Consider the following 15,686-nt stretch of genomic DNA (forward strand, 5'->3'; position numbering starts at 1 on the left):
AATTATCTGATTTTAATTCAGGAAAACAATCCTTAAGTGCAAATATATAATAACCAGACATGATGTGTTAACAGGTTCCTCTCAGACTTTACATTACTAATCCCACCCATACGCTCCACGTTTTCCCTAAGTCTCAAAAACAGATTCTATAATCATACACAGCGTATGAAATAAATCAGAGAGAAGTGAGTATTTAGAAGCAGCAAAATCCATGCGGGTTGCATAAAATAGCTTTTCACAAAATAGTTGGGTGTGTGATAGTTTAGATAAACAGCTATTGGCAGAGAAATGAAAATGATCCACCCAGTAAGCCGGCACATCAAGAACAAAATGGAAAATGATCCACTCAATGTGCCGGCACATCAAGAACAAAATGGAAATGATCCAACCAAAGTGACGGCACATCAAGAACAAAATGGAAATGATCCAACCAATGTGCCTGCACATCAAGAATAAAATGGAAATGATCCAACCAATGTGCCAGCACATCAAGAACAAAATGGAAATGATACAAGCAATGTGCCGGCACATCAAGAGCAAAATGGAAATGATCCAACCAATGTGCCTGGGCATCAAGAACAAAATGGAAATGATCCAACCAATGTGCCGGCACATCAAGAGCAAAATGGAAACAATCCAACCAATGCGTCTGGGCATCAAGAACAAACTGGAAATGATCCAACCAATATGCCGGCACATCAAGAACAAAATGGAAATGATCCAACCAATGTGCCTGGGCATCAAAAACATAATAGAAACGATCCCTTCAATTTGTCTGCACATCAAGATTTTATCTGATCTTAGTTGTTAGATTGCCCATCTGTGCAGTAATCCAAGGGAGCTGAACATTCTTTTGAAGAATGTACTGTCTTTTCTTATAAATATAATAAGAGTTCTTCCTGATGTAAATATTCACATAAACATGTATTAAAGTGTATGTCAAGTCCAAAACCTTTGTTATAGATTTAGTATTGAAGGATTAAAACTCCCATCTGGTTTGCTATCCAGGACTTTGTCCTGCAGAAAACATTTTCACCAGGAAAAAAAAAAAAAGAGACAGTATCTTCCCTTACTCTACAAAGAAAATGTTTTTACTTCGGTCTGTGTTGCTGTTGGAGAGTTACCCTCACTTCCTGTCTAGTAAAACATCAGCAGGACAGGAAGTGAGGGAAGATCTTTACACTATCTGAAACTAATAATATTTTTAACTGGGCATACACTGTAATGATTAATAAACATTATTCTGTATAATATTATATATGTACAAGAGGATATTCATATTTGCTCATTACATATGCAGCCTACGCTTTCTGCTTCTATGTACTACCGAATTATTGTATTTTTTAATATTCCTCATCACAATGCGAGTCCTCAAGTTTCCATCTTGTTAAACACAATTCACTCCTAGCATGGATGAGATCTTACAAAAACAACATAAAGTATATGTAAAGCCTAACAATGAACTTCTCTTATTTGCCCTTTTTGATCTGTTAAAGCATAACTCTAGGATTGACCCCGACACTCTCCCACCACCATCCAAAGACAATTTTTTTATTATTATTAATTTAAGTCTCTATGCAAACATTTTCTCTTGATGTATTCTTGCTGGTCCTTTTAAGTCATCCCCAGCATCTTCTTCTTCCAACTGCACTGGGGGGGGGGCATTCTTCCACGACTGACATGTGAGCATCACTCCTGCAGTCCAGCCTGAGTGAGGAGACAGGATGTAAACAGACTGGACTTAAAGGAAATGGGCAGAATGACAGAGGATCTCTGGTGCTGGACCATGGAGGACACCAGGGAGTGCGCTGAAGCATGGAGAGGGTACATAGACAATTGCAATATTTTTCCCCAATATGGGTAGGGGGAAAGGGGGGCCTGGGACCTATAGGAAAAAAACATTAGGTGGAGCTCTATAACCATAGAAACCTTGTGAAACTATAACTTCATGTGCTCTTTGACTCTACTGCACTAGTATCAGTTACATTGTTCTAAGCTATCTCTAAAAAATAAATAAAAAACAATTCATGTAAATTTATATACAGAGTATCTACAATTCTATACATTATTTTCAAGCAAGGGTGAAAATGGCCCGCCGCACAGATCCTTGGAAATAACTTTCAATAACTTGGTTCACAAATATGGTGGTCAATCACTGAATGGAGGTCGATACTCAATTGGAAATAGTAGGGTTGACGTCACACTGGCAAACAAGGTGCTGGTAACAAAGTCAATGGCAGGATCACCTAAGAACAACTCTGCTTTATTTATTTAATGGGCGTCATTCCCTGGTGACAACACTGCTAAATCTTGATCACTGGTAACAAAGTATAAAGAAAGTAAAGTGGTCCAATAAAAGACGAAGTGGTCTCAGCGATTCTGCCACCTGTGAGTTGTCTCTGTCTTTTCCTAACACCGCTGCTGCCTTGTGTTATGAAATAAATATCACAGACATCATGAAGAAAACAAATGATTAGTCATACAGCCATGCCAAATCATAAGAAAACTATAGACTGACACAGTGATAGTTTGTTATGCCTAATAGAAATGATAATAGAAACATTATCATATATACATATGATTTAGCATTTCCCTTCCCAGTTCAGCAATCATTTTTTGATTAGGGTGTTGTCAATGTCACCCTTCATAAACATGGATGTCACAGGTGCCTGTATAAATTAAAACACAGCCAGTATCTACATTCGGTTAGGTTCACACACCCTCTATTTCCGTACTAATCACAATTAATCTGTTAAACAGAAAATCACTGCACACAAGCATAAATAATGAAACCAAGAACTCTAGAGGAAACTTGTATTTATAAAAATGTAAATCTTTAGGTTTCGTTTATACTAGCTATAAATTATACTATACTATAAATGGAAAAATCAACTACTCAGTGGGCAAGCTATGCTCTATTTGTGCATTTAAGGTTACATTTTTAAGTTAGGCCCATCAGAGGTGGAGCAGCCCCAAGTGATAATCCGTCACCATCTAACCAATATTATAAATATAAGTACCTTATTGTTGTCCCTTGAAGTCGGTCAATCTTCTTATTTAATTCTGCAATGATGCTGTGCAGCTCAGTAATTCTTTCCTCATATCGTAATGTTGTCTTCTCCTGTAAGTCCTCATGCTCCCTCATGAGATGTGACTGTTCACACTAATGGAAATTAAGGAAGGAAAAAACACCATCAGTCTCAAAAAATTGCTGGATTTTCATCTGCATTGTGGAGAGAAAAAAAGACGCAAGAATAAGCCCTGAGAGTAAGGCTTTGTTGGAGGTAGGCTGATTTATAAACACCAGCCTCGCCATTGGAGTAACTATGATAATAGAGGAGAAAGGAAATGTATCTCACTGGTGTTTGCCCAGTTTTAATTTCATGTAGTATTTTATGAAATTAGAGCTGCAGCTAACGATTATTTTCAAAATTGATTAGTTAGCCGATTATTAGGTTCGATTAATCGGTTAATCGGATAAACAATAAAATTTTAAAAAATGGCTCCAGTGATAGGACTACTAGTTTGTATTGAGATTGTAGTCCATCACAGGAGCAAGCTTGGAGCGGTGGAAGTAAAAAAGAAGATAGTGTGGTGTGCAATATAGTGAAATGGAAAGCGTAAAATTATATAGCAATGAATGCAGAATGTCACCGGCTAGAGGACTACAAAACCCAGCAATAGTACATTATACAGCACAATGCAGAATACCGCCAGCTATAGAGGAGCCAACTGATCAGAAGCCGATTAATCGATTATTGAAAAAGTTGACAACTTTTTCAATAATCGATTATAATCGATTATGTTGATTAGTTGTTGCAGCCCTATATGAAATGAATGGAAGTTCTATAAAATTGGTGGGCTAAATTAAAACCAAAACTTGAAATGACCTAATGCAGCTGTAATCCAAGGCATAGGTTTTTCTAATTAAGGCTACAGATTTATATCATACAATGAGCACAAAGCAAGAGGATGGCACACTTAGAGGAAACACGTCAATGGTTTCTTGATGCCATGACAATAAAAAATGCCAACACTCATTCAGCTACAAAAAGAGACCCCTTGAAGCAAAATGGGGTAACCTGTTACCGTTGGGACTATTTTTGGCACATTATGTAATGACAACACGTAAGCTATAGCTTGTTGATAATACTACAGGGTGTTTTATTCTCCATGTCAAGTTTTTATTATGGTACAATTACTATGATGTTGTTGCATTTTCCTTCCATCATGTTACTTAGCCCACACCAATTGCTCTCGACCCCCCTAAACATTCTATGCGTGTCATAATAACCATTTCCTGACTGTGTCCATAGCTGTGGTTGAACCTTATTCCCAAGGATATGAATACACATCTGCAAATCACATTAACGCTCAGCACCAGTTTACAACTAAAAAAGTTGTAAAGTACAATACAAACTAGTCAATAACCTGCACGTTTTATTCACCATATCAAAAGTCAGAATAGGTTCTGGGAAAGAAATGGACAGAAAACATGATAGACAAATTATTATGTATTACAAAACATTGAAGTTATGGAGAATTATTGAAGTTTGGTTAATTGCACGGAAAAGAGGAATGATATTGATGCTTTGCTGAAATACATCCAAGGTATCCTCAGAATGGTCTTGTGGGACCTTCAGAGGAGAAGACATGATATTGCATTTGCAGCACACAGATGAGTTTAGCAGAATTTTCAGCTACAATTAATTGGGCAGACATTAACCCGTGAGAAATCGAAGTTTGTGGAAACAAAGAAAACATGCAAAATGTCAAATATTACACTTAAGAGAGAATGAAGTGTGGACGATATTATACACAGTTCTCATGCACTAAACAGTAAGGATACTGCTACCCAGAATGGATTACTATGGATCTGACCACTCGTTAACCATTTTTATGTCAGTTTAAATGTGCATGAGAAATAAAAATGTCAGTCAGATAGGTGGATAAACAGCAGCAGATTGCTATTTTGTTCTGCTGATTAAGCAGAAGTAGGCAGGTGTAGCATTGACTGCTAAATAGCAAGTGTGTCTGGCATTCACTGTCCAGTACATGTACACAGAAATGTACATGACTGTTCATAGTCTGAACGAAATCTGATGGAATGCTGAGAAAGCCCTCGGGTACAAAGTAGTAAACTGATTGGAAGCCAGATTGGACACATGAAGGCTTCCGGGAAAGTAGTAAACTGATTGGAAGCCAGATTGGACACATAAAGGCTTCTGGGAAAGAAAAGGCCAGGCAACTGGCGGAAAAAGGAGTACACATTCCAAAAACATTTTGTTTTAGAAATGACAATTCTAGCATATCAAATAACTTTAAAGCATCTGCAGGCACCCAGTCATGGACGGAGTCGGCATCTCTCTCGGATGCAGACAGTATAGTTGTTGAATACCTACTTAACTTGTTCCTCAGAAGCCATATATGGCTCTCAGCTATTTCAAATTTTGCTCAAAACCATTTAACTTTTATTTGTATGAATACCTATAAACACATTTAGGAATGAAGCCAGTGAGAGCTTATCTTGAAGACGCCATTACATATAACTCTGTGGCTGTTATTTATTACAGGTATTTATATAGCGCTGACAATTTGCACAGCGCACATTCACATCAGTCCCTGCCCTCAAGGAGCTTACAATCTAAGGTCTCTATCTCATAGGTTAAATTACTGCTACTAGCAAATGTGTGGCTGTTTGTTAACTAATCAATTTAGACTGCATGGTTTTGGGCCGCCTTTGAGTTATTTATCGTATACTGGTATACATTATTGCCCAGTCAGACAATATTTTTGCTGGAAATGTATTTGATCAAGTGTGCCATATCGCTAAATTGATCATTGGGGAACAGATAGTGTAATCAGTGTAAGCAGATAGTGAAACTGTATAGAAGGAAGAGTGGAATCTGAACTTGGACCATAGGGAAACAAAGAAGAGGATGAACAGCTGGTTATACATGATGGAGGGTTAGATACTGTAGAGGAGGAGGAACAGCAACTGGCACAGGATGCAGTGTGAGAGTTGCTCAAGGCAGGGAGGGAAAAGAGGAAATACTGTTGGTCATAAAAAATTAGAAAAGGCAAAAAAGGTAAACTAAAAGCAAACCAGGAAGGCTGAGCATGATCAACTATTGGAGGAATACATAAAATGGAGTAAGCATGTTTTGGGGGGCAGTAGAATTAAGTTGGTGGAGGCGGCAGAATGGGAGCTTATTGTTTAGGCCCCAATCACAATTGAGCTGAGCGTCACTTGGTCACTGAGTGTTTGTACAGGCATTTGTGTGAGTTTTTCCGAGCATTGAGCATTACTTTTATTTTTAGCCAATTAAAAAAGATAGTTACTAGGTAAGAATACACGCAAGAAACACGCATTCCGCACATTTATTGCATGTTTTTTTCAGGGGCTCCTATTGATTTCTATTGGGGCCAAAATGCACTCTGCTCCAAACGTAGCTTGTGTACTTTTTTCTTTTTTTTTTAGTGACAGGCATTTTGATACAAGCAACAAAATGCTAATTGAATTCAATGTTGACTCAATGTTAGCCATTGAAAACGTAGCGCTTGTAGCTACAAAATGCTCAGGTGTAAATGTGGTTGCATAGAGGGGAAGGGAGAGATATAGCAGCTAATCCTATACCAATGGGCAAAGATGCACAGGTGGGACTGGCTATGGGCGGAAAGAGAGGGGACAGCGAGAGAAATGACCGTGCATAGGAAGGCAAGGGTCATGTAACAACCATCATTTCTCCCTCTTAGTCTGTGGGGTTGTGGTGCAGCTCTGTGGTAAAGGCCCAGGGTTCAGCACATGCAGGACATCCTGCACATTTATGAATGTTAATGTGGAATGCAATAACTGCCGCAGTGTCTCCACCATAGCAGCCAGAGGAAGGTAGTGACAGCAATCGGCGACAACATACCAAACAAAAGAATGGTGAGCTCAATGTGCTGACAAGGCTGCAGCCATAGGGCTCAGATTTTAAAAATCTTATAAAGCACAGAGGTTTAGAGAGCATGTAGTACTGAATGGAGCAGGCATTATAGTGAAGAGAGATAGGAGATTAGACAGGGGTGTGGATCCGAATACTGCTGCAGAAAATTAAGGAGATGTGCTACAGACTATGGGAGGAAACTCTGGCAAAGAACAAATTGTGGATGGGAGAGAGCGGGGCTTCCAGGGAACATAATAAAGATGGGGAAGGAAGCCATCAGATAATGTAGTGCTGGCACTGAGATGCCAGAGAATGTAGGTGCAGCAGTGGGGGGTCTACCACAGAACCCACTGCAAATAGTGTGGAGAGAGCAGTAAAAGGACAGGACATGGGTCCCTAGGTGGGTGAACAGAATGTTTAATGTTGTGGACACTGCTGGGGAACAAGAAATTTGAGAATGTGAACTCTGAATATTAAAAGGACATCTCTACTATGACATTGGACCTACCAAGTGAACAATGTATGTTCTGGGAACTTCTCACGGCTTCAGTGCAATACTCCAAAAGGGGATTATATGAGAGAGGAGGCAAATTTGCCATTTACATTCATTCCAGGTAATAGAATCATGCAGCAGTAAAAGTTCTAAATCTTTTAAACCACACAGGACTAGAATTCATGTACTGTGAGCAGCTGGTCAGGGCTGAGCATCACCATGTGCTATAGAGAAGCTGGTCTGGGCTGTTCTGGGCTTTGCCCTATGCATTGGGCTGCCCCAGAGAAAAAAATAATACAATTCCAAGTAAAAACCCTTTTTAATAATACATAGGACAGGATTACTTCACCACTGTGATGCTTATGATTGCTTGTTAGACTTGACCGTGACCCTTGAGCTGGAATAGTATCTTATATCTAAATACATTTGAACATACAACCTCTGTGCTTGACTGTATGTCTGCAAATAGCCTGAAGCTCTGATAGCTGTAAGATTTAATCAGCAAGAGACCTAGATTCTCACGGTTGCTTGTGAAGTCCTGGAGCTCTTATCTTTGTGTAAAAATTCTGATTTTTTCGGTCACCTTTCCTCCTCACCACACCGTATGCAGAGACTATTTCACAAGCCATCTGCACAAGACTGACACATAATTAAAGATCTGTGCAAACTTCACCAGAGAATCCTGCCACGGTCGTGAGCAGACCTGCAGCGAGTAACACCTTGCAATCGTCAGTTTCATAACACAGGCACACCCAATAACATATACCCAGTGTACAAAAGGTTATTAAAGATATGATGACAAGCCCAACCACTTATCATTTAACAATAAAGACTTTTCATTTATTTATAGTCCTGTCTTCGAGACCAACCGCTCATGCTTTCACAATGCATTTATTATTTTTTGACACGGCCCATAACGAGCAGGTGTGAATGATTAGAAAAACTTTGTGGTTTCATTCATACTCGGGGAAAACTGAACGAGAAACAGTCAACAAGCTTCAGATCATAGGATGCTGGATTGTTGTATACCACAGACACTGAAAGCTGTCTTCAGGGCTCCTAACATGTGAAGGCTTCCTACCTGAGACTTGGCAAGCTTCTTCTCTAGAATATCCCGCTCCCGTTCCGTCTGTTGGAGTCGTTTGTTCAGCTCAACTATGTCTCCTTTTAAAGAAGCCAGGGCTGCTAGATGAAGCTGAAAGAGAAAAATTACAGTTGGGGAAGTTATGGAGATTACTCAATAATAATTTGATAAAACGTTTATATTATTTTTTTGCATTCATTTAGGATTTAAAGCAAGACACACCTTCTATAGGGAATGAGTACTCGTATAAATTACAGCTTTACATAGGCATGTACAAATAGACCAGGTTGATGTCAATCACCAACTATATATGTACACTATGGCAGCTACATTTGCTCATGACATGTGCAGGCTCCACTTTACAGTACTACATAATAGGCCTGTGTAAAGCTGGCCATACATTGTTTTTTTTCAGCCTGCGGGCTGAACATCAATAACAAAAATGTTTTTATTTTACCAGATTCCTTCAGCCACACTAATCCGTCTAGATCAGGGGCAGGCAAACGCAGGCCCTCCAGCTGTGGTAAAACTACAAATACCATTGTGCATCTGCCTCTAGGGAGTAATGCCTGTGGCTGTCAGTCTTGCAATGCCTCATGGGATTTGTAGTTGCACTACAGCTAGAGGGCCAGCGTTTGCTTACCTCTGGTCTAGATGGACATACTTCGTACAGGGATATTGTATTCTGACTGCCATTCAGAGTACCCAAACAATGACAGCGGCTGATTGAAGGATGGAAGGCTCCGACTGGGCCATCCACTGAGCAAAATTTGGTCAGTTCATCAAGAACCGACAGAGTTTCACTCAGTGTATGGGAAAGCTTGACTATGCCTCACAATATGGGTCTATGTCTAAAGGTGCCCATAGCATGTCCCCACATTGTGGACATGGTAATCATACTTTCCCCACAGGTTATGAATGAACATGAACACTCAGTATGGAGGATTCCTGTTCATTGATAACAGGGGCTGCAGAAAAAGAGATTGAGGACTCTGTTCTCAATTTCTTTTTCTATGTCAAAAGGGAAATATCAGGCGTCTGTTTAGACCCCTGATATTTCCCCAAAGCAAGCCCCCCCACAGTAAAAAAAAAAGATAAATGATAATAAATAAGTAAATAACCCCCCCTCCCCACACATACACACACTCATGCACACAAATTATTAGACCTGTGCAAAGACTAAACATTTGGCAAAACTGGAGCAGAAAAAAAAAAACTGGAGCAGCTGTGCATGGCAACCAATCAGCTTCTATCCAGTTTGTTCCATACACTTTGCGATCATCAAACAAAACCTTTCGTCCGATGATCGAACCGTTGTACGGCGGCCCCATACTGCCCCGATTATCGCAAGGTTCAATCAGCAGTAATTAAAAAAAAAAAGCACCTGGACAAATTGCGGTAATCGGCAGCATGTATTTTCGTTTGCGCATGAGCAGTGTAAATCGTACGAATTTTGACGTACAGAAACGCCACCAACATTGCGAAAATCGTACGATAGACCAAAGTTTTTTAACCTGCTGGATAGTCAAAAGTCGATCGATTGTACAGTATTTGCGGTTGTACACTGCCCATAAACCTTACGAATATCGGATGAAAACGCGATCACATAGAAAAATCGGCCGATATTCGTAAGGTGTATGGGCACCTTAAGATTTGAAAATGAAAGAGAGGCTGATTGGTTGCCATGCACAGCGGCTCCAGATTTTTTTATACTCCAGTTTTGATAAATTCCCTTCTGCGCTCTCAATCTCCTTTTTCTATTTTAAAAGGTAAGTATCAGGGGTCTTTTTAGACCCCTAATATTTGCCTAGGGTCCTCGACAGTAAAGTTAAAAAATAAAATAAAAATACAAAAAAATTAAAGTTTATAAAAAAATGAAAATAAAATATTAAAAAAATGAAAAAAGGGATAGAAAAAAACATTTTCGGTTTCGGTCTGACATCTTTTTTTTGTTTCGGTTTTGAAATGTTCATTTCGGTGCACCTCTATACTGAACAAGTATTAAAATCCACATTGGTCTATGCTTGATGGGCTACTTGAGCTAGAATCGAAAGAGGGTTCTTGGAAGCAACGTAAATTTCAGATCAAAAAAATCTATAGGTGTATAGCCAGCTTTAGTCAATTGGCTGGGCGACTAAAAACAATGCATCTCCTTGTGTGTCTGATATCTAATGTGACTGAAAATGGAGTGTTTGTCCCCTCCACCGGCTAATGTACAAATATGTATATTTAACACAATACCCAAATATCAAAGAGCAAGCCTATAAAAGTCATATCATGAAAAAGGTAAACCCAAAATACATGTATGAAAATAAAGACCAATCACCGTTTTATTATGATGGGGAGAGGGTGAGAGGGCATGGCCACCCACAACTCTTACCTAAAAAGCCATGCTTTGCACATAAAATGATTTCCTGATCTCACTGAACCCACACACTGTTTTCACACACTGTTCATGAATGTCTTCATATGTTTAATTTGGCCATCTAGATTGGAGACAGGTTTACTTTAAAATGACAAAGTAAAAATGAGCACTCCATATCTAGTTAGCACATCCTGCAATAAAAGCAATAGGTTTGGGTGCCTAGAAGTAAATGTAATTTCTGTGTGATACGCTCAATAGGGTGTAGTCAAACTTTGGTCCTCCAGCTGTTGTGGAACTACAAGTGCCATAAGGCACTGCATGGCTCTGGCAGCCACAGACGCGACTCCCACGCAAAGGCATGATGGGTTTTGTAGTTTTAACACAGCTGGAGGGCCAACGTTTAACTAACCCTGCTGTAAATCGTCTACAACTTTTAAAATCCATAACCCTACAAATACATAATTGTGGAGCTGCTTAATACTGCACTGATCATCATGTAATAAATCATGCTAAGTTATGGTAGGTTTGCAGTCCATTTACATAGTAATGGCCTGCAGGAAAGACCCCCATTTATGAAGGTCCTGCTGTGAAACATGGATATTTTTTCTTTCTGGATATTACTGGTAATACATCAGATTCAAGCCATGTTGTACAGATGACCAGCATCAGCACCACTTACACAGCACTTATCTTGAAATTGTCATGTGAAGCAATCAGAAGAGACATTTATTTTGATATTCCTGCTTGCCTGAAAGGCCTTAGACCAAGTGCGGTCACAGTAAGTGTGATTTATGACTTCAGTGGCTAAAGCGTTCGATTGTACAGTCGTTCCATTACAGCGCGGCACAACTGTACTTCCCTGTATCAACCAATTTACGGAAACACAGGTACAAGGAAAAACTGCTGAAACCCAAAGACATTAGTGAAGAACCTATCTTGCTGCAAGTAAATTGTTCAAATGTGAAGAACGTATTTTCATGTTCTAAACCTAAAAAGAAAATTTAAAAAAGTTGAAACATATATGCATTTCACAGTGTTACACATCAAAGAATGTAAAATTCTTGCCAACCTCGTTTGTAATTGAGGGCCTGTTCACACTATGTGCGGCGACTGGCATTTTTCAGAACTGGACCAATGCCAGTCACCACTAGGTCACAAAGAAAACAATTGATTTATATGAGCCCTGTTCACACAACAATGTCATGTGTGATGGGATGCAGTGAAATGCAAACGACATACTACATTTTTCAGCAGCACACTGGATGCCACTGCACCACAATGTAAAGTGCTACCGTGTGGAGTCATTAGAGCAGGGGTGCCCATAAGGTCGATCGCAATCTACCAGTCGATCTCCCTGCTGCTCTCCCCATCCGAATCAGAGAAGAAGTGAAGGAACCGGCGCCCGAGGAGGACGGAGACACAGAAGAGAGACAGAGACACGCTCGGTCTGGATCTCAGCCAGCGTCTCTCTCTTCCATCACCCCTCGGCCTCAGTTCTGCGACAGGCCCCCACAAAGGAGGATAAGACGCCGGGGCCTCTAGGACGCACTGGAATGTAAGCCGGCCGACTCTCTGCGTTCAGGGGTGGGAGGGGGTGTAGGGTTATATTGAAGTCAATGGCACCGCAGGCATGCCCCCCGTCCACAGTGCGATCGCTCGCACCCGGAACGCAGGCACATTAGTGCCTGCATTCCGGTCCAGTGCGATCTGCAAAAATAGTGCTTGCAGCATTTTTGCAAGGCGCACTGGACTTGAACGCAGGCACTAATGTGCCTGGGTTCCGGGTGCAGGCGATCGCACTGTGGACGAGGGGCCTGCCTGCGGTGCTATTGACTTTAATGCACCGACACGCCCCCTCCCGCACCTGAATGCAGGTGTTTTTTCGTTGGAAAATCTGATTGAGCTCGTCATTTGAAAAGTAGATCTCCAGACGAAAAATTGTGGGAGCCCCTGCATTAGAGTGTACACCGCAAATAAAGTTAAGAAAACAAAAAGTAAACATTGCTTTGCCTTGTAGCAACGCAAAGCACCGCTGCTCAGTGCTGCCACCTAGTGGACACTAGCCGCATGGTCCCTAGGCCCCATTCACACCTAGGCGTATCGTAATATGCGCGTCTGTCGCGCGACCGTCACGTGGTTTTTTTACCGCGATTCGCGGTAAAAAAGTCGCGCGACCATCGCGCGATTCCAAAGGCTACTTGGCAGTATCCAAATGGAAAACGCCCTACAAAACGGCCCAAAGTAGTCCCGGGACCTTTTCAGGCGTGGGCCGTTTTGTAGGGTGTTAGGGACGGGCGGAAATACGCCTAGGTGGGAACGAGGGACTTGACTACAATGCAATTTATATTTTTGACCGTTTAGTAGAGCGTTCATCGAGCGTAGAACGCCCTACAAAACGGTCAGGTGTGAACGCAGCCTTACTCTCCTCTTCCTCACCATACAGCTAGACAGGTGGTACACCTACTTCCTGGTTCAGTAATTCAGCTTTGTGCATTCCTCCGTTACCTCCCCACCTCCAGTAAGTGGGCAATGAAACGGCATCATTAGTTCTGATCCATGCAGCAGTGAATTTGACCCAGCATATGGCAATGGTAAATCAGGAAGTAGCAGAGTGATCAAAGTTGCGTGTCTCAAAAGAATGGCTGCACAAACACCACAAACCATTTTGTAGCCAAAAAACATAATACTTATCATGACCATGCATTTATCTGTTTTTCTAAGTTTCTGTTTTAATGTGACATTAAAGCCAAAATGTTTTTCAGCTATTTCAACTGATTAACTTACAATGAATGCTGCTTTTTGATGTTTAAAAGTTTGAGTTTCCTGCAGAATTAGCTGCTCTAATGAGCACTGGCCCCGATATCCTGTTTTAGGGTGTCTTTTTCCCTTGCAGGGTCCTATGGAGCCACCCTTGTGTGTTAGTAAACTGTGTGTGTCAAAACAAACACACAAGCACAGCAGAGAAAGCCATCTCCCTCCCCCCAGCAAGTAGATGCTACAGACTGCTCTGTCCCATGTGATCTTTCACTGGGTAGGAAGTTCAGAGAGGCCAAGCTGAGGGAGTTGGAGCCAAAGGTTTGGAAACATGATGACTAAGTGCTTGGGCAATAATGTAAGGAAATACTTTGCTGGACAATGTATATTTGATCTAGATTAATTATTAAAAAAGTTTAATACTACTTAAAAGCTAAACTCCAGGCAAACAGCTAAAGACACCAATACAAATGCATTGGCAGGTCAAACAGCAAAGCATATTTCTGTCCATGCAGTTCTGAGATTAACACAGCACTGGCACAGCAGGAGACCTGATGTTTTTACTGCTGCAGTAAAGTAAAAATGTGAAAAAGTGAAATGAGAAGACTGATGAGCTCTCTATCTAAACTTGACACAGCAGTGCAGAGTTTTCACTGCTCAGAAAAGTGTGCGACTGAAAAAGAAGCTGGTCTGCTGAAACCTAGAACAACCTTGCAAAAACAAAAGACATACATTATATTTTCAGAATTACCTGTAGGACTGCTCAGAACATCAGCAGTGGCTGAGTGCCAAATCTGCACAGCTTTTATTAAAGGGTAATTATGGTAAAAAAAACTCCCAAACAAATCTACGATGAAGCTGTGATTGCATGATCATAAACAGCTCTCGTATGCGTTCTTATGACAATGCTGCTATAACAGGAGAGGATATGCTGGGACTTCACAATTCCTCGGAAGCTGATGGAAAATCTCATGTTAACAAATACTGTGCTTTGCGAATACATGCATGTCCCTAGTGAAGAATGTATGAAAACAAAACAAAACAAACAAAAAAAGGAGATCCAAGTAAGTTTTTGCTCCGTTTTATCTGTGGTCACGTGACTACCACCTTCTTCTATGGCAAGGGCTAGTTCACACCATAACTGAATCAGAATGATGCGTTTTAGACACGTTCCAGTGCTGGGTTTTTTTTCTAGCTTAACCTCCCTGGAGATCTGATTAATTTTTTTTATTCCTTTTTTTGTTCTATTTTTCCCGTTTTTTCTCTCGTTATTTTTACTTTTAAATTTCCCGCTGGTTCCGCCCCCCCCCCTGCGTCGCGGACGCTCGCAAGGGACGGAACCCGGAAGACGGATGCCGGCATGGGCCGGAGGACACAGCGCGGCTCGAGGGACGAGGTAAGTAACGCTATGCTGTAATCCCGAGTGTGGCTCGGGGTTACCGCTTATGGTACTGTAAAAAATGACCACCGAGCCACACTTGGGTTTACCGCTAAGGAGTTTAAAATTGGCTTTCAGGTGCAGTCCGGTGCGTTTGTATGCGTTTTTGATGGGCTCAGGTGCAGCTAAAATGTGTCAAGCAGGATTTTTTCTGACTGCACTGGTGTGAACAAAGCACCAGAAATCCCTTTGGAAAGCATTGTGACACGACTTTGCTGCAGCTGCCTAACAGAACGGACTGCATCACAACGGCATGAAGGAAGAAAGTAAGAAAAGCGCTCTGTGTATTTTCTACTGAAGTCATACCCTGCTTGCTGGACATGCACGGCTCTGCATTCTAAACGTTCCACACACCAAATTAATGGAAACGGTCACATCAATATGAAACTCTGCTACAGTGCTTCTACACCCTTTCACCAGCCGTGCATCACATTGCATACATGCATTTCACAGGATATAGGCAGGAATTTAGGTTGTATACCGTGTGAAAGAAAAGGACCCCTAAACTCAGAATGTTCCCCAGTAAACTAAAGCCTTTTTATCGCCGTGGACCGGTCAACGTTTAATAATTTTACCGTGGCCCGCTGAGGGGGGGGGGGGGCGTTTTTGTTTTTTTTTTTTTT

At 41.0% G+C, this 15,686-nt stretch overlaps 1 protein-coding gene across 2 annotated transcripts in view; it reads right to left on the reverse strand.

The window, feature by feature from the left end:
* Window positions 1-15,686, reverse strand: part of MCC (mutated in colorectal cancers) — a 249,605-nt gene that overhangs the window by 75,555 nt on the left and 158,364 nt on the right. For both annotated transcript variants that reach the window (XM_018562500.1, XM_018562502.1), the window contains 2 exons: window positions 8,504-8,617; window positions 3,021-3,163 (listed from right to left, as the gene is read on the reverse strand). In XM_018562500.1, the coding sequence (XP_018418002.1) occupies window positions 3,021-3,163; window positions 8,504-8,617 (257 nt within the window). The remainder of the gene's footprint in view (window positions 1-3,020; window positions 3,164-8,503; window positions 8,618-15,686) is intronic.

This window comes from Nanorana parkeri, unplaced genomic scaffold (assembly GCF_000935625.1).
Source record: "Nanorana parkeri isolate BGI_ZX_2015 unplaced genomic scaffold, ASM93562v1 scaffold580, whole genome shotgun sequence".
Lineage (NCBI taxonomy): Eukaryota > Metazoa > Chordata > Amphibia > Anura > Dicroglossidae > Nanorana > Nanorana parkeri.